The following is a 27,247-nucleotide window of genomic DNA, read 5'->3' as shown; positions in this document are numbered from 1 at the left end:
GAGTTTCGTTAGTTTTACTATAATCACCCCAAGTAGGGGCTCTTCCCCTTGGACCCCGCTAGGGGCACTGCCCCTAGACCCCGCCAAAGAGGCGCTGCCCTCGGACCCCCGACTAATCGTCGAACCAGTTTCTAATTCGATTTTATACATGCGTGCACTCCACACCAACCCGTATATATTTTAGAGTACAAATTAAGAAATTCATTACCTCACATGTTAGTTCCAGTTACCTAAAATGACATGATGACACTAAAATCACTAACAATTTCCTGATTTTGTTTGGTATGTTAGTCACATTAAAGGAAGTGATGTCCTCAAGTTCTCCGGCGCCGATGTTCTTATATAGCCCCCGAGGCTTTTCAATTATCAATGAATAATTCAGAGGCAATATTCAGTTTTGGTATATTAAATTACTGAAAGAGTTTCCATGTTATGCTATAAAGACTTTGTAATTTCTTTATGTTTCCTTTGAGGGAAGAATCAACATGTGTTCTAGTACTTATACACGTATTAAAGAGTAATAAAATAAAAAGGATATATTCAAAGCCATCCAAAATTTACATATAAACAAAAGGAAAAAGACTAACGAAATTTTCAAACCGTTTAAAAATTTCAATTATGTCTTATATGTTCAAGAAAACCCAACATAGCTAATATTTTGTAAAAAAAACCCAACTAACTTACACAAGATTAAGTTGGTTGGGTTTTTTTAAATAAACAAAACATAATTAAGATTTTTTTAAGAGTTTACTAAAATGGTTGGGCTTATATCTCATTTTCCGTATAAAGTAACTCATGCTAATAACATATATATAATACTCCATCAATGTAAACTACATCATGGATTAATATTAAAGAAAACAAAAAAAAAACTGTTCATGAAACTATATCTTACGACATTAGCATGTCGATGGGACAGCTTACAAGCCCCTGTTGCCCATTTCCAAGAGCGCTTTTGAGGATCCTGCTGAGCCACAACTGCTCACAGACTCTTTCCTCTCTGACACCGTGGTGCTAAGACCAACTGAAGACGTATACGTGAACCTACACATACTCATCGGAGGTGCATAGTAGACAGGCACCGGATGTTTAGCCGGCAGGCTAGGCAAAGGAGCTTCAAAATTTAACACACTTATGGCTTGTTTTATCGACGGCCGACTGCTACTATCCGGATGACTACACCACAAACCAACCACCATCAAGCACTCCAATTCTCTCTGGTCAAATTCACCATTTAACCTCTCGTCTACGCCTTCGAACAGTTTCCCTTCACCATAAAGACTCCAAATCCATTCTACCAACCTTTGTTTACTAGGTTCAACCTTCGTGTCAATGGGTTTTCTTCCACACGCGATTTCTAACGCAACAACCCCGAAGCTATACACATCGGACTCTCTACTTGCTTTGCCTGTCATCAGACATTCCGGGGCCAAGTAACCCATTGTTCCGGCTATAACAGTGGTCTGAGAGCCAAGATCATGATCCACGAATCGTGCAAGTCCGAAGTCTCCTAACTTTGCATTGTAACTTGAATCTAGCATTATATTACTGGACTTGATATCCCTATGCACCACACATTGTTCCCATTCTTCATGGAGATAAAGCAAGGCAGAAGCAACTCCCATGGCTATTTTGTATCTGATGGACGCACTAAGCATCGATTTTGAGTAGAACAGATGGGAATCAAGGCTTCCATTAGGCATAAACTCATAAACAAGAAGGAAATCACCTTGTTCGTGGCACCAGCCTATGAGTTGCACCAAGTTCCTGTGCCTTAATCGACTGATGATCTTTACTTCAGATACATACTCTTTCTTCCCTTGCTTTGATCCACTTGCTACCCGCTTGACTGCAACTAGTGAGTTTACACCACTCAATAGTACGCCCTTGTAAACACCTCCAAAACCACCTTCACCAAGCTTTCGTTCTTCTGAGAACCCATCAGTTGCCTTACTAAGTTCGCGAAATGAGTATTGCTTTGGCCCCATGTTGTTTCCGAAGTCATATTGTATAGAGACATCTTCTTTTTTTCTCAATGTGGATCGCTTCTTCCAGCAAAAGAACCAGAAGAACCCAACCACAAGGCTCAAGGCACCTGAACCCATGGCTAAACCAGTAGTCAACCATATGTTCTTTTTCACTTGAGTTTTATCCAAATTAGAACTAAATGACCAAGAGTAAACGGTGTGTGTTTCAATCCAGTCCCCGGTTCCAGCCGAAAAACCAATACGAACCGATTCGGGTAGAACTTCCCTTAGATCAACAACATACCAAAGGCTACAGTTCCCACCAAATATTGGGTTGTCTTCATATGATAGAAAAACACTTAGGTTATATGTACTAGAATTATAACTCACCCATGCATTTGCAACCTTTCCATCCTTGATGCTACTATCCCATGAAAGATTAGCCACGGAGATAATTGAGTTGACATTGATTCCCACATGGTTGTCACTAGGATCCCATGGATTCTTAAACGAATCAAACTCAACTGCAACTACGGAGTTGTTGGAGGAGTTGAAAGCAGTAGCCGGACTGAATAGGCCAAGATACCCACCAAATGAACCCTGAGGAATCTCTGGTTCAAATGGCATGAGCATGAAAGATAACCCATCACCATATTCAGAAGAATTAAGAGCATTCATCGAGAAGGAGAAATGGGTCATGAAATCTGTTAGCTTTCGGGTCTTCTTGTCCCATATTTGAACAGGATCCCCATACAAAGCTCTCCCAACGCTGTTCATGAGCGACTGGTCACGCTGATTCTTGGTCACTTGAATCCCACTCGATGCAAACGCATCCCCTTGGTATACAATCATCTGGTTGTTGGGTTGAAAGCTTGTAAAATTGAATGAAACTGAGTTCACGTTGGTCATAAGAAACAACAATAAGATCAACAGATGAAACAGGAAATTTGAAGCTCTATCATTTTGAATTTGGTGAAACATCATTGAACAACAGGGAGTTTCCTGATTGAAATGGAACGTACATAGAAGAGGTTTGAGGAAAGGATAAACTGTTGTTCAAAACTATGTTGTTCCTTTTATTTGTCCAGTTGCTGTTGGAACCTGGTCAGCTCTTAGCAAAGCTTATGTTGAAGGGTACCTTAATAGCCGTCTGATCATTATTCATAAAAGAATCCTGACTGTTGAAAAGTAAGAGATTATAGATGGGCGGCAATTGCATTGCCTTCTTCGTGTTTGTGGTCATTGCTAAGCCACTGGTATCGTAATCATTTTGGTTTTGTTTATTATTCTTTTTGTTCTACATAAAGAACGAGACAACATTTGATGTTGTTTGGTGTAAAGACCAAAGAAATTTTTTTAAATAGAAGAGGCCGGCCGGTTGCCGTCTAAGATATTCCATTAATCCATTTAGAAAGAGCCACTCCTCTCGCATCTCCATTTGCAATGCTAGCTACATAGCTAGTAGTCTCATACACACACACACACTAATTATAATAAACGCATGCATAAACCTATACGACTTCGACGTCATAGCCAACACAACCATTATATATAATTGTTGGAGTTAGCATTCAAGACATATATCTTTTTTAGAACGGCAGCATTCATGAAAAATGTTTTAGGCTATGGATACTTGGAACTCAAACAATCAATACACGAACAACACAAGAAGATTTGAGTGGAAACCAACCGAAAGACCACATAGAAACAATATTGATTTTGTAAAATTGATGATGTGAAGTGGTTACAATTGGGCTGAAATCCCCAAAAGGGAACGAGTGTATATGAATTGATCAAATGAACAAAAAAATGACATCTAATGGCTTTTTTTTAGAGTTCTAGAAAGTGTGTTAAACAAACTACAACACCCATATATTTGGTGTTGGGTTAATCCGATATATGAGTGCAGGGGTATTTGGGGAAAAACCTTTTTAGGAAGTTTTCTGTTTGTTTAACAAGTATTACGTATTGGTTTAGGCTACTGCTTTCATTAATATAAATACGGACATGTATTCATTAGATTAGTTTAGATAGAGATATATAGCAATAAAATCTTTTGTTTGGTCTTGGGCATCAAGGTATTACCAGTTTAATATCTCACACTTGGCATATGAGCCTAGGGCTTGTGAAGGCATAGGATGGTGTCGATTTGAGAGTCAGTTTCAAGAAAACTGTAGCCCTTTGCTGCGGGGCACACGCAGTGGGAACCAGGTTCGGCTTAAGGGGTGTGGATTGTTTTTTAGCGCGAGTCGAAGCATCTCGACAACAGACCCAATTTTTCTTGATTGGGCTTGTTCTAAGGTAGAGAGAAACTAACCGGAGGCATGGAATAAACGGACGGGAAGACGTCAAAGCGGGTGACTTTGATTCGGTTCGTTTTGCAGGTGACGAAGACGATAAAGGTGGTCGTGACCTTGTCTTGTTGTTCGGTGGAAAAGTGGTCTCGGAACAAGCTTGATTAAAGAGGTCGGGTGGTGAAAAGAGATAATAGGATATTGATCAGTTGAAATCAGAAGGCAAAAAAGTCAAAGGGGTTACATAGTTCTAGATCGATTTGTTCATGATAAGGGGATACCGATGTAGGTGTGTGAAAAGCATGCGGGAAGGATCCGTCAAAGCAGATAGCTTTAGATTCAGTTGTTTGCCAGATTGAAAAAAAAAACGGTAAAGCATGTGGCTTTGTTTTTTTAGTCGGTGGAGATGCCTCTTTGAATAATGGTAATCGAAACAAACAAAGAGATTGGAGAAACAACACGATGTAAACATTATGGCGGTGGACGTTCAAATCGGATGACTTTGGATCTGGCTGGGGAGAGTTCGTGAATTCGGGAAAAGTCTATATGGTAATGAACGTGTCCAACGTGATGCCATGGTACATGTCATATGTGTTTTGAACAATCAAATGTATTGAAAGAAGACTTTGGATGTGGCCAAGATGGAGGTTGGGTGTCCGAAAAAAAGTCAGGATGGTTCGAAAAGGTGATTAAATGTTGTAGTGAACGAGAGGTATGGCCATTCCGATTAAGGGGATGATTGTTGGGTTAATCAGATATATGAGTGCACGGGTATTTTGGGAAAAACCTTTTTATTTTAAGTATTTGATTTAGATTAGGAAGTTGTCTGCTTGCTTAACAAGTATTACGTATTGGTTTAGGTTATTGCTTTCATTAGTATAAATAAGGACATGCATTCGTTAGTTTAGATAGAGATATATAGCAATAAAATCTTTTGTTTGGTCTTGGGCACCAAGGTATTACTAGTTTAATACCTCACATTTGGTACATAAAATTGGAAGGAGAGAAATGAAATTGATTACATTTCTCTTTGTTGGTGAATACATATAATAAAAAAATGAGAAATAAATCAATTCATTTTCCATCTTTTGAGATTTTGACTTTGATATCAACTTAGAGTGTTTAACTTTGGTATACAACTAAAGTAAGGTTTTTGACTTCCCAGCCGCAACTATTACATTAGAGTTTTTTATTTAGCTAAATGGTAATCTACAGTTTCTTTAAGATACTTGAACACTTTTTGAATAGCATGCCAATATTGAGTACTAGGATTACTAGTATATCTACTCAATCTTCAGCCGCCAAGGGGCATTGCCCCTTCGAACCCCGAAGGGGGCGCGTCCCCCACTACAAACAAAATGTTATTCAATGGCACACACTTTTAGTGACATTTAATTTTTTTGCCACTTATTATGTTTTTAATGACACTTTTCATATGCCACAAAAGAAATAATTAGTTTTATATTATTCCAAAATGTGTAATGTTCAGAGTTTGTGAAAAATTAGGCATATATGATATAACCCGATGAACTGATTCTTTTAGGCTTCCATCATAAAATTTCTAATACCATGAAAATTAATTTCCCTCCAAGCATAAATTGGAGTCTTCCCATTTAAAGTTCCTCTTTTTCGCCAACGAAATTGAATCAAAGTTTTGCCTCACCCCAAACGATATCGGGGATACCTAATGTTCGAACTTTAGGTATGATCTCACCTTCAGTAGGGTTCGTCGCCACCTACTCCTTTCAGTTAATCTCAGTTCGTCGGCTCATAACCTTCAATCATTTTCAATCTGCACGTATAAGTCTCACATTCAATTGTTTTTTTCCTCTTTGAGTGTTTTTTCCCTGCTGTGGTTTTTCTCCTTTAAGTTATCTTCACTAGCATACATGTAGAACCATTGTTTTTTACCCCCTGATGCACATAATGATGCACCTCGATTTCTTTTATGTTTAATCATCTAAATTTATTGTTTGTTGTAATGCATACCATGTGTTCGATTAAATGCCGAACAAAATTCAATCCACCAAAGTTGAATTTGTTTGTGTTTTGAGTGCTTTGATCTATTTGAGCCTGGATGAAATGCATACCATGTGAACTTCCATTACTTTTCTTGTACTTAAGATTCGTTTCTGCAACAAAAAACCATCTAGTGGTAGAAGAAGACTCTAGTTGAAATAAAAGTAGGTTTGTTTAATCTCTTCTTTTGCTATCTATTTTGGCCATTATGTGTAATTTGACTTTTTCTTTTTTCCAATATTCAGAGAGCATGGAACATGCACTGGATTTGAGTTAGTGGTTGGTAAATATAACTTATAATTTTTTGTTCTTTCATTGATATGTGATAAGTTGTTTTCATAGTTTCAAGGTTTTAATTAGGAAAGTTGTAGAAAAACGTGGTGTGGTACATGGATTTGGCTGCAGATTTATCTTGATGTGGCATTACATCAGTGTAGTAACCTCCTCCAACTTAATATGATGCTCCACAAGGTCTTCATGAATTAAAAGTATTTATTTTGAATTAAAAAAATACATGGAATAATTTAAAAGTGTTAATACATTTCATGGAATAACTTTAGGGTACATGTTTTCTGATCTATATAACTTGAACTCAACATAAGAGATGCGTGAGGTGCTCAAGTATTACATAGAGCAGATGCACAACCACCATCTTCTGGTATTATTTAGTCTTCTTCTTCTGCTTCTTCTATTTTTTTAGAGGGATATCTGATGATATGTTGTTCTTTTTCCAATACTTTTAAAAATGATAGTAGCACAAATTACATGTTATGAATCAAATCCCATTCGAGATCAAAAGTTTCTACTTTTAGTATTTATTACATGAAGATGATATTTCCCTTTAAATTAACTTGTGTTCCTTTTCCTTTTGGAACTTTTTAATCCAAAAAACTATCCTAGCATGCAAGTATGAAACAAACCAACCAATTTTGACATTTACCAAAAATACCATTTTACCCTTTAATTATTTTTGCACCTGATCATCCATCTTTTTTATTATTCACTCCCTTATTCCAAACAAAAGAATTAATATATTATAAGCTTAAAAATCCATTAACTTCACAAATTGTATCTTTTATTATGCTTTTTTTATTTACTAACTCGAAAAATAGATGTTTATCGGTAGATATTTATTGGTTTGTTTCTTTATGGTTCTTGATTTTCTCAGTCTAGTTTTGCAAGTTTTTGTTCTTGATTCTTGATTATTCTATAAGCTGTTTGATCATTTGATGAATTGTCTAACCTAGTTTAATTTTCATTTGTGTTGTTTGTAATAGGGATGCATGGGCTTCTCAATAAAAGTGATTACACCCAAAGACATCGCAAAGGACTTGATGTTACAGGATCGATAAGCAAACAACCATCACCTACCAATTTGATGATAAAAAATACTTTTTGTTTTGATAATTTTATATTGTGATAAATGTTAGTAACATCTACAAGTAAAAAAAAAGGTTGAAAAGCGGACTTTATATTGTTGAGAATCTTAAATGTGGAAGTATAAGGTGCAACACAACCAAATTCAGTTTGATGAATATTCCATCATAGATATTTGCTTTTAAATTTTTCACAATCATAGACTTTCGTAGAAAACGGTCTTAATATTTTGATCAAAAAATAGCAACATATCATATAAGTAAATTCATTCGGTTAAAGTAACTTTCATAACAGAAGATTAATCAAATTAATTAAGACACATCTAAATCGCAAAATACGGTTTTAATGTATAAAGATATAACTTTTATGAGTTATATTATTTGGTGACAGATGTATAAAATCCAGAAGAGGTAAAGACGTTGGATGAAGAACCAAAACCAATTTCAGTGCTTTTGGATGATACCTTGAGTTTCGGTAATGATCTTTCAACTTTTTTTTATATATTTTAGCAATGAACTATCATTTTTTTTAAATAATTTGTAACAGATAGTGTCACTTTTATTAGAGGTTGTTATTCAGGTTCTTCGGATGTTAATGAATTAGGAACATAATCACGTGGATTTTCCATTCTAGACCCGGTGAATTTTGCAAATTTAAGGATACTTAGGGATCACCTTCAAAAAGTCATGATAATAATGGTAATTATTTCTATGTGTTTTTTTTTCTTATATTTAATTGACAAAAATTTTATTATTTTCATCTTGAATAATGTTCTTATTATAGGTATTTATTTTCATTACAGGTAACCATTAGTATCATTGGTAAGAAAGAGTTGACATGATCATCATTGGCCTCTGAAGATTCTAACGAGGTTCAAAGCATAATGAGTTTTTGAGTTTTTATTTAAATATTTGTTAGTTTTGTGTTTTATGTTTGATTTTTAAACTTAATATGATCACACTTATTAGACATTTGTTTCCAAACATTTGGAATACTTTTGGAAAATCATCAAACTTTTAATAGAAGCGGTGATATTAACATTTCTACATTTTTTAGTTTTGTTTTCATTTTATATTGTAAATAAATAATGATTTTAATTAATTAACATTAATATGATGAAACACATGTGGTGGCATTTAGATTGATAGTGCGGTTTTTGTGGAAAAAATGATATGCCACTAAAGGTAGAATAATTTCCAAATAGAAATAATTTATTTATCTACAAAATGAGTGATTAGGATTGTGTCTCACGGTCTCACAAAATTAGACCGTCTCACATGAATCTAACATCACATATATATATATATATATATATATATATATATATATATAACCCCATTCTAATTGAAATATAAAAAATATTTAAAATATTAATAAAAATCATAGCCAGGGAGGTTGGTGAATTTGTTAGGGATTGTATTTGTTTTGTTGTTTATATGAATGCCATAAACCCTAAGGTTGGAGAGAGTGATGACACGCTTGCCACACTCTAGTATGCACCACCTAACATTTGTCAAACTGCTTCAACATTTTGTCATTTACAAGGCATGGGTTGACATGCTTGCATGTATCAATTTGGAGAATATTTGATCTTGACTTCGAGGTACAACGGCTTGGTAGTTGTATTTTCAGGTGATCAAACACGAGCGAGCCAATAACATTTCTTTTTCAGGTGATCAAACACGAGCCATTTTTAGTAAGGAAGTTCTAAAGAAGATGGAAAATAAGAGGATTAGGAGAGTAAAATGAAAAAGGTTTGAATGTGGTGAATAATGAAGATTGATGTTGTTATTTATAGTGAAAGATAGAGTGTTTAAAATTGGAAAATTCGAAAAAAAAAAACAGTTTTCTTTTAAAAAGGGTGTAATTTTTTGTAAATCAGTTTTTTTTTTGAAAATAAGAAAGTGGAATAACTGGTAAAAAAAATTATATTAATTTCCTTCTCTGTTATCGGTAGATTCTCACCGAGTTGCCTCGCCTCGCCAAGCTCGCCGAAGACATGGCTTGGTGTTCGTCGTGCTGAGTTGTGCCGATGCCCACTCTGTCGAGCCAAAGGTGGGAAAAGAACCATTTTTGGCGGGACTTTTTTCGCTTTTTGTCCTCATTTTAATCTCTTTACAAATGTCGTAAATCTTAAGGTGGAAGAAGATAATGGTGGTAAAGGCTTAACTAATTATTAGGGTTTAAGCTATTTCTTGGGTAGGGGTGAGCATTTGGACTGGACCAAACCGAAATGGATCGGACCGGTTTCGGAGAATATTATGGACAGTGGACCGGACCGGATGAGACTTACCGGTCCAGCATTTGGATTGATACAGCTTTAAATGCATACGGTACAACTTGTTAAAACGCGTTTTTGGGTTTGATACAACTCGTTAAAACGAATATGTTGTTGGGTTTGATATGTTACAACTCGTTAAAATGAATACTTTTTGGGTTTGATAAGTTACAACTCGTAAAAATGAATATATTTCCGTTTCTTGTGTCATTTGAACCGATCAAACTTTGATTGTTTATACTTTATACCATTTGTTTGAATGATTGTAAATCATTGAATATAACATGAGAAACAACAAAATTATAGTCTAAACTCATCTACAATCACTAAATTACACGTTAGAAAAATTGCATGTCAATTCGACTTAAAACAAATAAGATATGTTTGTTTAAAGAATTTTACAGAATACAAAAGATAAAAATTTTTGCTGGAAAGATGAAATATTTCAGCTTTGATATCTCATCTTTGAATGATTGTAACTCATCGAATATAACACCAAAAACAACAAAATTATAATCTAAAATCATCTACAAATTTTAAATTATATATTGGAAAAAACAGCATGTCAATCTAACTTAAAATGAATGAGATATTCTTAATTAAAGAATTCACAGAATACAAAAATTTAAATTTCTTGCTGAAAAGCTGAAATATTTCAGCTTTGATATCTCATCTTTGAAGGATTGTAACTCATCGAATATAGCATCAAAAACAACAAAATTATAGTCTAAAATCATCTACAAACTTTAAATTAAACATTGAAAAAAACTGCATGTCTATCCGACTTAAAACGAATGAGATATGTTTGTTTAAAGAACTTCACAAAATACAAAAGTTTAAATTTTTGTTGAAAAGTTGAAATATTTCAGCTTTGATACCTCGTCTTTGAATTAGGATTGCAACTCATCGAATATAATATATAAAAAACAACAAAATTATAGTATAAAATCATCTACAAACTCTAAATTACAAGTTGGAATAAACCGCATGTTAATCCGACTTAAAACGAATAAGATATGTTTGTTTAAAAAATTTCAAAGAATTCAATTTTTTTTTAAATAAGACGGTCGAAAACCGGTTTTTACCCGGACCAGACCGGATTTGCTGAAATCCTAGAACCACTCCTTCAAATGTTATTTGAAGATAAAATTTCCACAAGATTGAGATAGATATGTTTGAATTTCAATAAAAAAAAAAGTAATGAAATAAGACCTCGTCATGTTCATCCTTACTAGCATCCCATAAAAAAATATTTTATTTTTTGTATTTTTATGATCTGGATTTTTTTAATCACCTTAACGAAGGAGGTGGACTTCAACCAAGTCAGCCTTTTACGTAGATGACTTTTGGCTGGTACAACCACTCGATTGTCCACTTCTAAAGAAAAGAGCTAAAAGACCTATGATGGTCGGAAGCTATATAAGCCCAAAGCATCATGAAGCAGATGATTTTTGCAGCAAGTGGGAAACTGATCTTCTGAGTAGAACACCATGCTGTCCCTATGAGCGTGAGCAAAGGATGCCAGCGAATCTGCTACTTTGTTCCCTTCTCGCAAGATGCGGGAAAGATTGCATGAAGGAGATAAGAGAGAATTGGCACCTGAACCGAGACCTAAAGCTGAACCGCTGAAGGAACCGCTTTCCGTTGTTAAAGCAAGGACGCTTTTCATGCTTTTTCCTTACTCTTACTAAAGCAGGCACACGCAAAACTCTCTATTTGGCTTTTCACTGAAACCAATACGTCTAAACATAAGGTAGGTGCTTTCACGACTCACTAAACGGGGGATCAAAATCCCGCGCTCTATTCGGTCGGAACCCGGTTCGTCGAGAACCTTCTCTCATAGAGATGCGGAACATTCTTTGCCTCATCTTTCATGCCTACCTACCATGCTAATCAAGATGGAAGATCTCATTTCGAATTTGAGTTCGGAAACTTCCCTAGTTGAAATGGGTAACGTGTTCCGCTGCTTGGACTGACTCTTGCTATTGGAAACATATGCTCCCTAACGGCTTTCTGCAATTGCTGCCGAAATGGGGCAACTGCAAAATGAGATTGAAGAGCACCGTAGAGTGCTAAACCTCTTTTTTAGGAGTGTGAGAACACCGGAATCATCCCATTTTGTCATATGAAGTCTATCAGTGGTGCTATTTACTATTCTTTCTAGTTCTGACTTGAACCGAGAACCGGCCCGGGGGTCCAAGAAAAGGTCCGGTCCGGTCTAGTCCACAGGTCCAAATACTCACCTCTATTCTTGGGTGGGTTAGATGATCGCGGTGACCGGTAGAAGCAAAATAACAGCCAAACTAAGATGCATTTTTGGTCCTTGATTTTTTGTTATTTCTTTCTAGATTAGGTATAAAAAGTAACCTTCTTGCAGCCTAGTCTGTTAAACTTTTTAGTCCCTTTCCTATACAGAATAAGTTTTTTTTTGTTGTTTATCTTAATTTTTATAATGCTTTATTTATTTAACGATTTTGGCCTTGTTCCTTAATTAAAATAAATCTAAATGCATAAAAACAAATTTATATACGACTTCTAATGAGCTTTAAAAATTATCTTTAAAAAATAGATAGTAACTCACTAACTCATATACTCCAAAATGGTTGATATATAATTATATATATAATTACATATGATATTCGTCAAACTTTTATTCTTTAGCCTCTTAACTTTTATAACATCCACAATTTAGCTCAACTGCCACCTTCACACTCCAGGTCACCCATCTAAAGGACAACCAACTTATCAATGGTCAGTTCGTCAGGCACGAAATCCATAGATGTTCTCTCGTTTCCTTGTGGAGTTTCATTAAAATACCCCCTTAATAATCCCCATGAAAATACCAGAGCTTTTCATTTCCACCATGATTCTAGTCAGTAGTCACAGAAAAGTCGACTATAGATCCTTCCAATCATACCATAGTGTTCCATAAACTTTATTGACCCTGCAAAATCCACCCAAAATAGAGCTTTAAAACACGAAATTGAACTCGATTTAAATTTGTAAGAACGAAATCTAAGATGGCAGTAGGCTAACCAGAAATTCCAATTTAACAAATTTTCATCAGAGTGAATTCAGAAAAATAATTAATTTACAATAATTACTTTAAGAAAAACAATTACTTTACAAAACAATTCATTTACAAAATACTTACGGTGTGGTCTTTCTGTTTCCGAACAAGAGAAAACATCATATTGTTAAACTGTACCCCAATTGAGGCTTGATGAAAAGCACTGCAAGCAGCTGAAATTAGAAATCCCTTGTTTGAGGAAAAAACTATATACATAATAGCCAACAACCACGAAACCTGTGATATCACTATCAATGCCAAAAAAAAAAATAGAATGCATAAATTCATTGTAGTCAATCATAGGTATCTAAAATAGCATATACCTAAAGCATTATAGATAGCTATGGATGTTAAGCCCACAAGATATTCGATACAGTTTATAAATCGCCAAGGCAGTATTACAAGCCTTTGACATTGTCCTTTGTTGGTCCAGGCCCAAGAAAAACACTCATGCACACACCAATTTCTTAGTCATTCATAGAAAACAGAAAAATACATACGAGTCTACATTGTGGAAGAGCAAAGCTACATCCTAATACATACACATTCAACTACTGCTAGGAGATAAACCCTACTCTATTTTAGATTAGGGAAGTGATATTTCCACTCAATAAATTGATTCATCCATTTGAAATGTATGTTTTACCAACTTTTACGATAGCTGCAAAGGTTTATACCTTATGTGGATAGATCAAATTATTAAGTGGAAATATCACTTCCCTTTAGATTAGTGTTTAGTAGAGTGGTGTAGTTTTTAGTAGAGTGGTGTGTCCAAAGTAGGACTCTTATACTAATTAACATCCTAAGAAGAAGGATAAGTATAAGCTAAGAAACCTTAAAAGATAGGACTACTAAGTCCACGTTAGTAAACCCCACCAAACCAGGTCTTCTTAGACTAAGTCTTTATTATCAAGGTTGTGCATAAAAGAACATGGACTGGCCCATTTAAACCCATAACCGTGATCCATCTTAACTTGACTTGAACCATCAAGATTAACCCAGCATCCGTCCATGATCCCCTATTCCCCTTCAATTTAAGTTTTCACAATAAAAGAAAAAAGAAGTGATAATAACCTTTTGGAAGAGTGAAGGAACCTCCCTGCACATTATGAGTATGATAGATAGCTTTATCTAGCCTCACCATAATAGATTCATCATTCCTAGAAAACAGATAACAATAGAGCATTAGTAAATAAAAATAATAATAAAAAAAAGATATGAATTTTCATTTCAAATTTAGAGTTTGAACAGACATACACCACGCATAATGTATGTGTGCTGAATGACAAGTAAATATATCAAAAATCTTAAACTAAGCATATAGATACATACTGAACTAATCAAATTAACATTTGAAGAAGCAGATGAGCAGACATGAATACCATTGATAGGCCAGAAATCCCATGAAGGTAAATTAGTATGATATGATGGATTTTTCCATTCAAGTGCAAAGCTTAATTCCCAGGCAATTTGCTCATCATTTAAAATATCTTTGGTATTAGCACTACTACAAAAAAGAGCATTACCGACGGCTAAAACGTCATTAATCCATCGCTAATACAGTTTACCGACGGAATTGTAACAAACCAAAATCCATCGGTATATTCTTGTCGCTACTTGTTTGTAACGGATTTCCGACGGCTACGACTAATTTTTAGCGACGGATTTTTCCATCGGAAATAGTAACAGATCACCAACAAAAATATTTTTGCAATAGATTATCGACGGAATTTATTTGCAACGGATTACCAACGGAACAATCTACTAACGGATTACCAAGAATCTGGAATAACTTACTAACAGATTACCGACATAATCTAGATTAACGTACTAACGAATTACCAACAGAATGTCGAAATGACTTACTAATGGATTACCGACAAACTTTTTTGTGCCAAATTAGCGATGGATTTTGGCAATATAAAAAAATATATAAATTCATGAATAAGTTAAAAATTAAAAATAATTACATACTCAGCACGTAAAATTTTTAAACGTACATCAAATCTATATTTTAAAACCAAAAAATATAAAAGTAAATCCATAAATTTAAATCTATTAAATCCATATTTGACGTAAATTAAATCCATATTTAAAAATACATCAAACTAAAATTTTCATCTATATTTCTCATGATCTCAACAACCAATGGAGAGTATACTTCTTGATTAGCTCGTGGATTTCATACCTATCATTGAGAGTTGTTAGCTAGAGAGATATTAATATATTGTCAAATACCATAAATGCCCTTTAAATGTTGACCATAAAGGGGAATAAACAAGTAGCAATTATGATATTAAATGATGAGAAACAGCAGCATACTTTTATGAAATTCTTCATTATAGTCGCATACTTTCAAATAATCATAATAGCAATGTATGATGCCATAATCGAGAACTTTGGTAAAATACATTGCTATTTCTCACAGTTAACCCTTAAAAATATCAAATTATTTCAGGAGAATTTCGTATATGCCCTTCCTAAACAGCTAAATATCGTATTTGTCCGGCCTAAACTCCAAATATTGTATTTTCCCTTCCTAATGTTTTTTAATATCATATATACCCAAATCAATTATTTTTGTAATTGTTATTTATTTATAATTGTTTTTCATAAAATTAAATCAATATAACTAAAATACAATTTGAATAGACAAGATTGCCCTTGTTACTTGCTAACATATCACGTTTTCCCCCATCTATCATAAAATCACGATCGAGCTTTCCCTCTCTGATACTTCCGATCATTACATCCAATCTCTGTTCAATCAATCGGTGCTTCCCCTATTGTCGCGCAAACACACACGCATCAGGTAAATAAAATGCTAATCCATTCCCTTTCCTCAATTTCGATTCTGTTGTTGTTGTTTGATTTGTTCATGCACAAATTGAAAAAATTATCCAAATCAAAATAACACTCTGCGGCGGTTTTGTGGATCAATCCGTTTGGTGTAGTGAATTTGAGGGTATGTTTTCTTCGTTGGTCATGTTTATGTGACATCGAAAACCACTCTCCGAAAATGTAATTTTATACCTGCAGCAATAAGGTTCTTTAGTGTGCTCGACTTATTTGCATTCTTTTAGAGGTTCTTTTGCTCCATCTTTGATAATGATGATTATTTCTATCCTAAATTATCTTATTCTATATCAATAAAAGCAATGCATCATGAAGAAGATAACATAAAAAGATAAAAGTTTAAAAAATATGACCTCAGTGAAAGCAAGATTGACAAGGTAAGAAAGAAACTGTCCACTAGGGATTATGATTACATTGGTGCTCACAAGACCTCCCCTTGTTTCTGATGGAGCAGCTTCAGCAATATACATTAGAGCAGTAACAGATGCAACACCTATCCCTAATCCAACCAAAAGCCCACCAAATATAACCACATATGGATTCCATGCAGAAGCCATTACAAAAGATCCCAATGCAAATATCACATCTTCAAGAAGAGTTGCAGCTTTTTGCCCAAATTCATCATTTATTGCTCCTCTAGTTGCAGCCCCAATCATTGCCCCAATTAATACTATGCTTACAATTGTTTCCTATAAATACATATACATATATATATATATATATATATATATATATATATATAAATATATATATATATATATATATATATATATATATATATATATATATATATATATATATATATATAAACTATCATAAACAAGTTGAATGTTGAGAAAATTTGATCGATTAAGTTGGGAATGGAAGATGTACTTGTAGAAAACTATTTTGATCAACTGGTTCAATTTCGTCACGAATGTATACAAGAGCACCTGATATAACACTCCTGAAACTATCATAAACAAGTTGAATGTTGAGAAAAATTGATCGATTAAGTTGGGAATGGAAGATGTACTTGTAGAAAACTACTTTGATCAACTGGTTCAATTTCGTCACGAATGTATACAAGAGAACCTGATATAACACTCCTGAAACAGAAATTTTAGATGAGTTTGAAAGTTGCTGAAACGACCCAAAAATACGACCCGAAAATTTCATTTTTTAATACACCCATAATCATAAAACGGCGTATATCATAATAAAACCATGCGTTGAAAATCTCAAAACCATACTAAGATACAAATGAGAAAAATGGTATCATGACTGTATCAAAACAGATATAAGATAACTGATCAACTCCCAGGATAAAACTGTGGCGGTGGTGTGTGCAATGCCATCATCCCGAGCCCTTCCCTCTGCTTGCGGAAGTACCTGAAACCAAAACTGAAACTATAAGCACGAAGCTTAGTGAGCTCCCCCAAACTACCACATACCACACAATAACATATAAAGCACATACTGGGCCTTGGCCACTGCATCAGACCGAAGTCCGGCTAACCGGGGCCTTGCCCCCTACATCGGACCGAAGTCCGAAGCTGGCTGAAACATCGGACCGTAGTCCAAAGCTGACTGGGACCTTCGTCCCCTACATCGAACCAAGTCCGAAGCTGACTAGGACATCGGACCGAAGTCCGAAGCTGACTGAGACATCGGACCGAAGCCCGAAGCTGACTGGGACCTACGTCCCCTACATCGGACCGGAGTCCGAAGCTGACATTGGACCGAAGTCCGAAGTTGACTAGGACCTTGTCCCCTACATCGAATCGAAGTCCGAAGCTGACTGAACATAGCATAAACATATCATCTAGCATAAACACATAACCCTGTCTGAACCACGAAGGCATCAAACATACTATCTACTACATCGGACCGAGGTCCGAAGCTGACTGCTAGCTAAACGGGCCGACATTGTGGCCTTAGACCCGTTACTACTGGAAGGAACACTCACCTCGTGAACTGGCTGCTGTGTGTATGGCTCTGGAAGCTAACTGTTGCTGCTCCGGTATCACCCCGGCTACAAGTCCATAAACACACTCAATCAAATACTAAACACTGCACTGGGTAAAATGACTCTTTTACCCTTGGTCAAAGTCAACTCTCGGTCAAACTCAACTCACAGTTGACCTGACTCGCCGAGTTGGGCCTCCAACTCGCCGAGTCCCTATTCTCACTCCTCGACCCTACTCGCTGCTACTCGTCGAGTATGGCATCAACTCAACGAGTTCTCTTTTGAATAAAAAACTTAGGCAATCTGCATCCGACTCACCGAGTCATATGAACAACTCGACGAGTTGTTCTTCGAGCTAAGAAGATTGCCTTGGACTCGCCGAGTTGTATGAACAACTCGCCGAGTCCCTCCATTATTGAGTCTACCCTCAAACTCGCTGAGTCCACTCCACTACTCACTGGTCCCACTCGACACCGCTCAAAAGGAAGAAATCGGGGACTCGCGACTCGACTCGCCGAGTTGTTCTTCCGACTCGCCGAGTCACAACCATGCAACTATTCTACACTCGATTCTGCTTGAATCCATTACATACAAATGATAGATCTGAGTCCAATAAGCTGATTTACCACGTAAAGTTTCCAACTTTACGTGTACAAACACATGAAAAAGGGGATAAAGGCTAAAAAGGCACTTAAAAGGGTAGATCTAGGGTTATGATGCAAAATAGCTCCATAAAGGCAATAGATCTGGGCTCTACAACTCCTAAATGAGCAGATCTAAGGATATCTCGACATAATAGGGCTTCCATATCAACATAAGGCTTGAGAATAGCATCAACTAGATCTAGAGGGGTTTTTAAAGCATAAAAGGGAAGGAAATCCGAAGAATACCTCAAAGAACTCTGGTTTTCCCCTGAATCTTTGCTCTACAACTCTTCTCCTTGCTCCTTTCTTCTTCTCCTTCTTCAAGCCTTCACAAATACACACAAGATCACATAAATCACTCAAGAACGAATTAGGGTTTTCTCACAGATTTCTGAGGGTGAAGGAGGCGAGATTGGGGGCTATAAGGTGGATTAAATAGTGAGCAACCCGGGGATTTAGGGTTTCTCCCAGGCAGGCAGACTCGCCGAGTCCCGAATATGGACTCGCCGAGTCGCCGACTAACACGTGCTCGAAATCCCGTCCCTACTCGGCGAGTCAGGCTATGAACTCGCCGAGTCCCTCTTGCAAACTTCTAATTAATTACTATGGAATCATCATACCGGGGACGGGTCGTTACAATTCTCCCCCACTTGGCTCAGACTTCGTCCTCGAAGTCTGCTACGGATGAATCTGCAAATATCTCCGGATAGTGCTCTCTCATCTCCTCCTCAGCCTCCCATGTCCACTCAGACCCCTTCCGGTGCTGCCACTGCACTTTCACTAACTGAATTTCCTTGTTCCTGAAGGTCTTTGTCTTCCGGTCCAGAATCGCGACCGGTCTCTCAATATAATTCAGGCTGCTATCAACCTGAATATCCTCTAGGGGAACGACTGCTGACTCATCCACCAAACACTTCCTCAACTGAGATACATGGAAAGTGTTGTGGATCTGACTAAGCTCCTCAGGAAGATCCAACCGATAAGCAACCCGACCCACCCGGGCCAAAACCCTGAAAGGACCAATAAACCTGGGACCCAACTTGCCCCTCTTCCGGAACCTGATAACACCCTTCCAAGGTGAGACCTTTAGAAGGACCATATCACCCACCCGGAACTCCAAGTCTGAACGCCTCCTATCGGCGTAACTCTTCTGCCGACTCTGCGCAGTCTGCAGTCTACTACGGACCTGCTGGATCAACTCGGTCATCTTGAGCACCACCTCTGTGCTTCCAATGACTCGCTGACCTACCTCGCCCCAACAAATCGGGGTCCTGCACTTCCTCCCATAAAGCATCTCAAAGGGAGGTCGATCAATGCTCGCATGATAACTGTTGTTATACGAAAATTCCGCTAACGGAAGGTACGTATCCCAACTGCCACCGAAGTCTAGAACACATGCCCTGAGCATGTCCTCGAGAGTCTGAATCGTCCTCTCACTCTACCCGTCCGTCTGAGGGTGGAAAGTGGTGCTGAAAAGAAGACGAGTACCCATCTCGTCGTGAAACCGCTTCCAGAATCTAGATGTAAAACGGACATCTCGGTCTGACACCACCGATACCGGCACTCCATGACGTGCCACGATCTCGCGCACATAGATATCGGTTAACTTTTCTGCCGATATACTCTCCTGGATCGGGATAAAATGAGCACTCTTCGTCAACCGATCCACTACTACCCATATCGAATCCACTCCTCGTGCGGTCCTGGGAAGCTTGGTGACAAAATCCATGGTGATGTCCTCCTATTTCCACACGGGAATGTCTAACGGCTGCATCTTGCCGTGAGGCCTCTGGTGCTCCGTCTTGACCTTCCTGCAGCTCAGGCACCTCTCAACATACCAAGCGACATCCCGCTTCATGCAGGGCCACCAATAATCGAGTCGAAGATCTCTATACATCTTCGTCGCCCCTGGGTGGATAGAAAATCGAGACTTATGAGCCTCATCCATCAACACCTGCCGTACTCCTCCCCAGTACGGTACCCACACTCTCCCATGAAGTGTCAGCAATCCCCGACTGTCATAATCAAACGAAGATGCTCGGATCACTATCCTCTCACACTTCTGCCTCTCTTCCTTGAGGCCCTCGACCTGAGCCTCCCTGATCCGTTCCAACAACGGAGTAATCACTGTCATCCTCAAACACAAATCTCTGATAGGGGCTGTCGACACTTTGCGGCTTAGGGCATCGGCCACCATGTTGGCCTTCCCTGGATGGTAAAGGATCTCACAATCATAATCCTTAAGCACATCTAACCACCTCCTATGCCTCATGTTCAGACTCGGCTGATCCATAAGGTACCTCAAACTCTTGTGATCCGTGTAGATAGTACAACGGACCCCATAAAGATAATGCCTCCAAATCTTGAGGGCAAACACAACCGCCCCCAGCTCTAAATCATGGGTAGGATAGTTAGCCTCGTGAGGCTCCAACTGTCTCGAGGCGTAAGCTATCACATGGCCTCGCTGCATCAACACTGCTCCCATACCTGTGATTGAGGCATCACAGTAGACTACGAAGTCCTCTACTCCCTCTGGCAAGGTAAGGATCGGAGCCTCGCACAGCCTCTGTCTGAGGGTCTCGAACGCTGCCTGCTGCTCAGGCCCCCAACGAAATACCACCGACTTCTTGGTCAGTCGGGTGAGCGGCACTGCTATCTTGGAGAAATCTTGAATGAATCTCCGGTAATACCCTGCCAACCCTAGGAAGCTCCGAATCTCAGATGGAGACTTCGGGACCTCCCACTACATCAAGGCCTCTATCTTGGCTGGATCCATCAGAATACCCTTCTGGTTGACGAGGTGACCAAGGAACTGCACCTCGCGCAACCAGAACTCACACTTGGAGAACTTTGCGAAAAGTCTCTCCCTCCTCAAAACTTCCAGCACCTCCCTCAGGTGCTCCTCGTGCTGCTCCTGCATCTTGGAATATACCAAGATATCATCTATGAATACTAACACTGACCGATCCAGCATCGGCCTGCACATGCGGTTCATGAGATCCATGAACGCGACTGGGGCATTGGTGAGCCCAAATGGCATCACCACAAACTCATAATGACCATACCTGGTCCTGAAGGCAGTCTTCTGCACATCCTCATCCCTAACCCGCATCTGATGATACCCGGAGCGTAGATCGATCTTAGAAAACCAAGACGCTCCCTGAAGCTGGTCAAACAAATCATCTATCCTCGGAAGTGGGTAACGGTTCTTCACCGTCACCTTATTCAACTCCCGATAATCTATACACATACGATGTGACCCATCCTTCTTCCTCACAAACAGGATAGGCGCTCCCCAAGGCGAACTGCTCGGCCGGATGAAACCCTTGTCTAGCAGCTCCTGCAGCTGCGTAGACAACTCCTGCATCTCAGGGGGAGCTAGGCGATACGGTGCCTTGGCTATCGGAGTCGCACCAGGAATCAGGTCGATCCCAAACTCAACCTGCCTCTCAGGAGGTATCCCCGGTAAATCCTCGGGAAATACATCCGGGAAGTCTCGCACTATCGGAACATCATCAACTGTCGTCTTGCCCTTCTCCCGGGCATCCAAGACATAAGCTACATAACCAGCGCAACCCTGCTGAAAGTAGCGCCTCGCCCTTGCGGCGAAACAAAAGGTCGGTCCGCGATGGGGCCTCTCGCCCTGAATCACTAACTCTCCCCCACTGGGAGTGCGGACCCTCACTAGCTGAAGCTCACAATCAATCACCGCCCCATTGGGGCTTAGCCAATCCATGCCCACAATAACCTTATTCCCTCGTAGGGGAATAGGAACCAGGTCCACTGAGAACTGCTCATCAAACAACTGAAGAGAACAACCTCTATGCACTCTGCCGACCCTCACGGTCTTGTCATCTGCTATCTCAACCTCTAATGGACAATCCAGCTCCCCTGGAGCTCTGCTAAATCTCTTGCTAAGCGCAAGCGATACGAATGATCGGGTAGCCCCCGAATCGAATAATACCATAGTAGAAATGCCGTTCACAGAGAACGACCCTATATAAAACATACAATCATAAGCAATAATCAATCAGTAAAATAAAGAGATGAAGGGAAGATACATACCCGTCACCACATCAGGAGTCGCTCGCGCCTCCTCTGCTGTCATCTGAAACGCTCTACTCTTCGCCACTGGCGCCTCAGCTCGGCCCTGCCGGCCATCTGTAATCCTCAAAGTAGCAGGGGCAGGTGCAACCACCTTCCCTACTGCAGCTAAACTCGGACACTGGGACTTTTTGTGTCCTCTCTGATTGCACTGAAAGCAAATCAGATCTGATGCTGCAACAACAGTAGCAGGGGCCGTACAATCCCTGCTCAAATGCCCAGTCCGACCGCACTTGAAGCAGCCGGAACTCCCTGCCTTGCACACCCCATCGTGCATCTTCCCACACCTGCCACATCGACTGTGGCTCGGCTGGGACCTGGACCTGTGATCAGAAACCTTGGGCTTTTTGCCCGAACTGCCTGAACCCGAAACCGCCTCCGGTTTCCTCTTCTTCTCCATCTCGAGATCAATCTCCCTCTCTCGAGCCCTAGCAATCATGTCTTCTAGCGTTTTACAGCTGGACCGGCTCATAAACTGGCGGATATCGCTCCGCAACATCTCATGATAATGGGCCTTCTTCATCTCCTCATCGGCTGCATACTGAGGAACAAGAAGATCCCTCTCCCTGAACTTGGCGGTGATCTCCGCCACGGTCTCTGTAGTTTGGGTGAGGTCCTGAAACTCTCTGGCTAACTGTTGCACCTCAATAACTGGTGCAAACTCAGCCCTGAACCTAGTAGAGAAATCAGCCCAGGTCATGGCATCCAATGCTGCATCATCTCCCATAGTATGTCCGACCTCCTCCCACCAATCCCGTGCCCTGTCCTTCAGAAGACAGGACGCCAATCTGACCTTGTCCCCCTCGGGACACCTGCTAGTGCGGAATGCGTTGGCCACATCCGCCAACCATCTAGTACTCGCTATAGGGTCCCGTGCCCCATGATAGTCTGGAGCTCCACATGCCCTGAACTCCCTGAAAGTAAGTGTGTGCGACCCCATCATGGCCGCCACCTCAGCACGGAAGGTGCCCAATCTCTCATCCATCAGCTCTAGGATCCCCTCCTTGATCGAACCGAAGATCACAGGAGTCTGCTCTAAAATGATACGAGTAATCTCTGAAGAAAGAAACTCTCTGGTATGCTCATCCATGTGCTCGTTTCCCGAGCCTGATCCTGATCCCTCCCCGGCACCTCCACTGCCGGCTGCTGTCCTCGGACGTAAAACCACCATACTGAAACACATCATAGCAACATCAGAAAACGAAATATCTCAAGGGATCATTGATACTACTACTAGCTTCCTGGTCTTGTCTCGGCCTTCCTTGATTCGAGTACGGATCCTCTGCTTTCAGTAGTACGGGCCCATACTACCTTCCACATCTATCCGTACTTTCCTCAAGAACCGCCTTGACTTCACCAAGTCACTTCTACTACTACTGATCTCTGCTACTCTCATCCTAGGCTTGCCCTAGGAAAATCGCTGACTCCACTCATACCAGTCCTCAGCTGCCGAAGGCCTCCTTGTAATGTTTATTCGCCACCACCTGAATACCATCACATACAATGAGGCTCAGATAATCCTTCGAGTAAAAGACTCGTTCCTACAACGGTTGGACTCAGACAAGAGCTGCGCAATAGGGCCAAATCCAGCACTCTGATATTATTCAACCCTGATCACATGTGATGTCGCGTATTCACCTAATGGCTAACTCCCACCACTCAGAGTCCCACAAAGCACAAAGCAAGCAGCATTCGGATAAGGGAAACATACTCAGGCAAAACTATTCTCATAACGAGAAGCTACTCTAGCATACAATGCTAAACTCGCGCTACCAGGCATAACCAAAACAGGCTATCCTACTGCTGTTTACTCAATACTAGCATGCAATTCTCATAAAGCTGTAACACATAAAGCAGGCACATAAGGCATCCTCCTAGATCCTTAGTCCTATACTAGCATGCTGTTCTACTGAAGCTGAAACAATTAATCATAATAATAAAACTTGTATTGGTAATTTGGGAGTACTTACTTGAGCTCGGCTGATCGCATGCACCATACCCTTATCTTGTTTTTAAAAAAAATTCTTTCCTTTCTAAGTGCTTTTTAAAATCTCATTCGAAAACATTTTTCTTTTTGAAAATCTTTTTATCTTTCCCTTAGTTTGAGTTCAGATGCACCCGGAGGTGTATCCGAATCCCTCAAACCAGGGCTCTGATACCAACTTGAAACGACCCGAAAATTTCATTTTTTAATATACCCATAATCATAAAACGGCGTATATCATAATAAAACCATGCGTTGCAAATCTAAAAACCATACTAAGATACAAATGAGAAAAACGGTATCATGACTGTATCAAAATAGATATAAGATAACTGATCAACTCCCAGGATAAAACTGTGGCGGTGGTGTGTGCAATGCCATCATCCCGAGCCCTTCCCTCTGCTTGTGGAAGTACCTGAAACCAAAACTGAAACTATAAGCACGAAGCTTAGTGAGCTCCTCCAAACTACCACATACCACACAATAACATATAAAGCACATACTGGGCCTTGCCCACTGCATCGGACCGAAGTCCGGCTAACCGGGGCCTTGCCCCCTACATCGGACCGAAGTTTGAAGCTGGCTGAAATATCGGACCGTAGTCCCAAGCTGACTGGGACCTTCGTCCCCTACATCGAACCAAGTCCGAAGCTGACTAGGACATCGGACCAAAGTCCGAAGCTGACTGAGACATCGGACCGAAGCCCGAAGTTGACTGGGACCTACGTCCCCTACATCGGACCGGAGTCCGAAGCTGACATCGGACCGAAGTCCGAAGCTGACTAGGACCTTGTCCCCTACATCGGATCGAAGTCTGAAGCTGACTGAACATAGCATAAACATATCATCTAGCATAAACACATAACCCTGTCTGAACCACGAAGGCATCAAACATACTATCTACTACATCGGACCGAGGTCCGAAGCTGACTGCTAGCTAAACGGGTCGGCATTGTGGCCTTAGACCCGTTACTACTGGAAGGAACACTCACCTCGTGAACTGGCTGCTGTGTGTATGGCTCTGGAAGCTAACTGCTGCTGCTCCGGTATCACCCCGGCTACAAGTCCATAAACACACTCAATCAAATACTAAACACTGCACTGGGTAAAATGACTCTTTTTACCCTTGGTCAAAGTCAACTCTCGGTCAAAGTCAACTCACAGTTGACCTGACTCGCCGAGTTGGGCCTCCAACTCGCCGAGTCCCTATTCTCACTCCTCGACCCTACTCACTGCTACTCGTCGAGTATGGCATCAACTCGACGAGTTCTCTTTTGAATCAAAAACTTAGGCAATCTGCATCCGACTCGCCGAGTCATATGAACAACTCGACGAGTTGTTCTTCGAGCTAAGAAGATTGCCTTGGACTCGCCGTGTTGTATGAACAACTCGCCGAGTCCCTCCATTATTGAGTCTACCCTCAAACTCGCTGAGTCCACTCCACTACTCACTGGTCCCACTCGACACCGCTCAAAAGGAAGAAATCGGGGACTCGCGACTCGACTCGCCGAGTTGTTCTTCCGACTCGCCGAGTCACAACCATGCAACTATTCTACACTCGATTCTGCTTGAATCCATTACATACAAATGATAGATCTAAGTCCAATAAGCTGATTTACCACATAAAGTTTCCAACTTTATGTGTACAAACACATGAAAAAGGGGATAAAGGCTAAAAAGGCACTTAAAAGGGTAGATCTAGGGTTATGATGCAAAATAGCTCCATAAAGGCAATAGATCTGGGCTCTACAACTCCTAAATGAGCAGATCTAAGGATATCTCGACATAATAGGGCTTCCATATCAACATAAGGCTTGAGAATAGCATCAACTAGATCTAGAGGGGTTTTTAAAGCATAAAAGGGAAGGAAATCCGAAGAATACCTCAAAGAACTCTGGTTTTCCCCTGAATCTTTGCTCTACAACTCTTCTCCTTGCTCCTTTCTTCTTCTCCTTCTTCAAGCCTTCACAAATGCACACAAGATCACATAAATCACTCAAGAACGAATTAGGGTTTTCTCACAGCTTTCTGAGGGTGAAGGAGGCGAGATTGGGGGCTATAAGGTGGATTAAATAGTGAGCAACCCGGGGATTTAGGGTTTCTCCCAGGCAGGCAGACTCGCCGAGTCCCGAATATGGACTCGCCGAGTCGCCGACTAACACGTGCTCGAAATCCCGTCCCTACTCGGCGAGTCAGGCTATGAACTCGTCGAGTCCCTCTTGCAAACTTCTAATTAAATACTATGGAATCATCATACCGGGGACGGGTCGTTACAGTTGCCCAAAAGTTTTTTTTTTTTTTTTTTTTTGATAAAAATGGTTCATTTTTTTATATTAGCTTCTGTAATTGTATTTGACCTAGAAAATGTTAACCCATTAGCTAACCTGGCTCAGTTATTACATAGATTATAAGGTTAGAAAGTAGAAATTAACCAAAACAAAAGACCCCAAAGGCCTGTGTCGTATCCGAAATGGTTCAATTTATCAATTTATCAAGATCTTTCAGGTACCAAACAAATGGTTCAATTTATCAAGATCTTTCAGGTACCAAACAAATGCATCCACTTTGGTGATTTCAAGCTGGAGAAAGGGGAAATATGAATATGTTCCTCGGAATTTGATAGTCAAAGATGACAAAATTTTAGTAAAGTAACTAAGCTAGACTACTCGGATGAACAAATCAAACAACAACAACAGAATCGAAATA

At 39.6% G+C, this 27,247-nt stretch overlaps 1 protein-coding gene and 1 long non-coding RNA gene across 2 annotated transcripts; both read right to left on the bottom strand.

Moving 5' to 3' along the window:
- Nucleotides 1–920: 920 nt before the first annotated feature.
- On the bottom strand, nt 921–2,948 carry LOC111883365 (L-type lectin-domain containing receptor kinase IX.1). The gene has a single exon (XM_023879689.1). It carries the CDS (start codon nt 2,946–2,948, stop codon nt 921–923), a length of 2,028 nt encoding a protein of 675 aa, XP_023735457.1.
- Nucleotides 2,949–12,525: 9,577 nt separating this feature from the next.
- LOC111883465 (uncharacterized) lies at nt 12,526–13,258 on the bottom strand. Its single transcript, XR_002847445.3, has 2 exons — nt 13,090–13,258; nt 12,526–12,879 (listed from the first exon to the last, which is right to left on the bottom strand). It is a non-coding gene; the product is annotated as an uncharacterized LOC111883465 (long non-coding RNA).
- Between the last annotated feature and the right edge of the window lie 13,989 nt (nt 13,259–27,247).

Source organism: Lactuca sativa, chromosome 2 (genome assembly GCF_002870075.4).
Source record: "Lactuca sativa cultivar Salinas chromosome 2, Lsat_Salinas_v11, whole genome shotgun sequence".
Classification (NCBI taxonomy): domain Eukaryota; kingdom Viridiplantae; phylum Streptophyta; class Magnoliopsida; order Asterales; family Asteraceae; genus Lactuca; species Lactuca sativa.
Note: the sequence above shows the minus strand (reverse complement) of the source record. Positions and strands in the feature narration are given on the sequence as shown.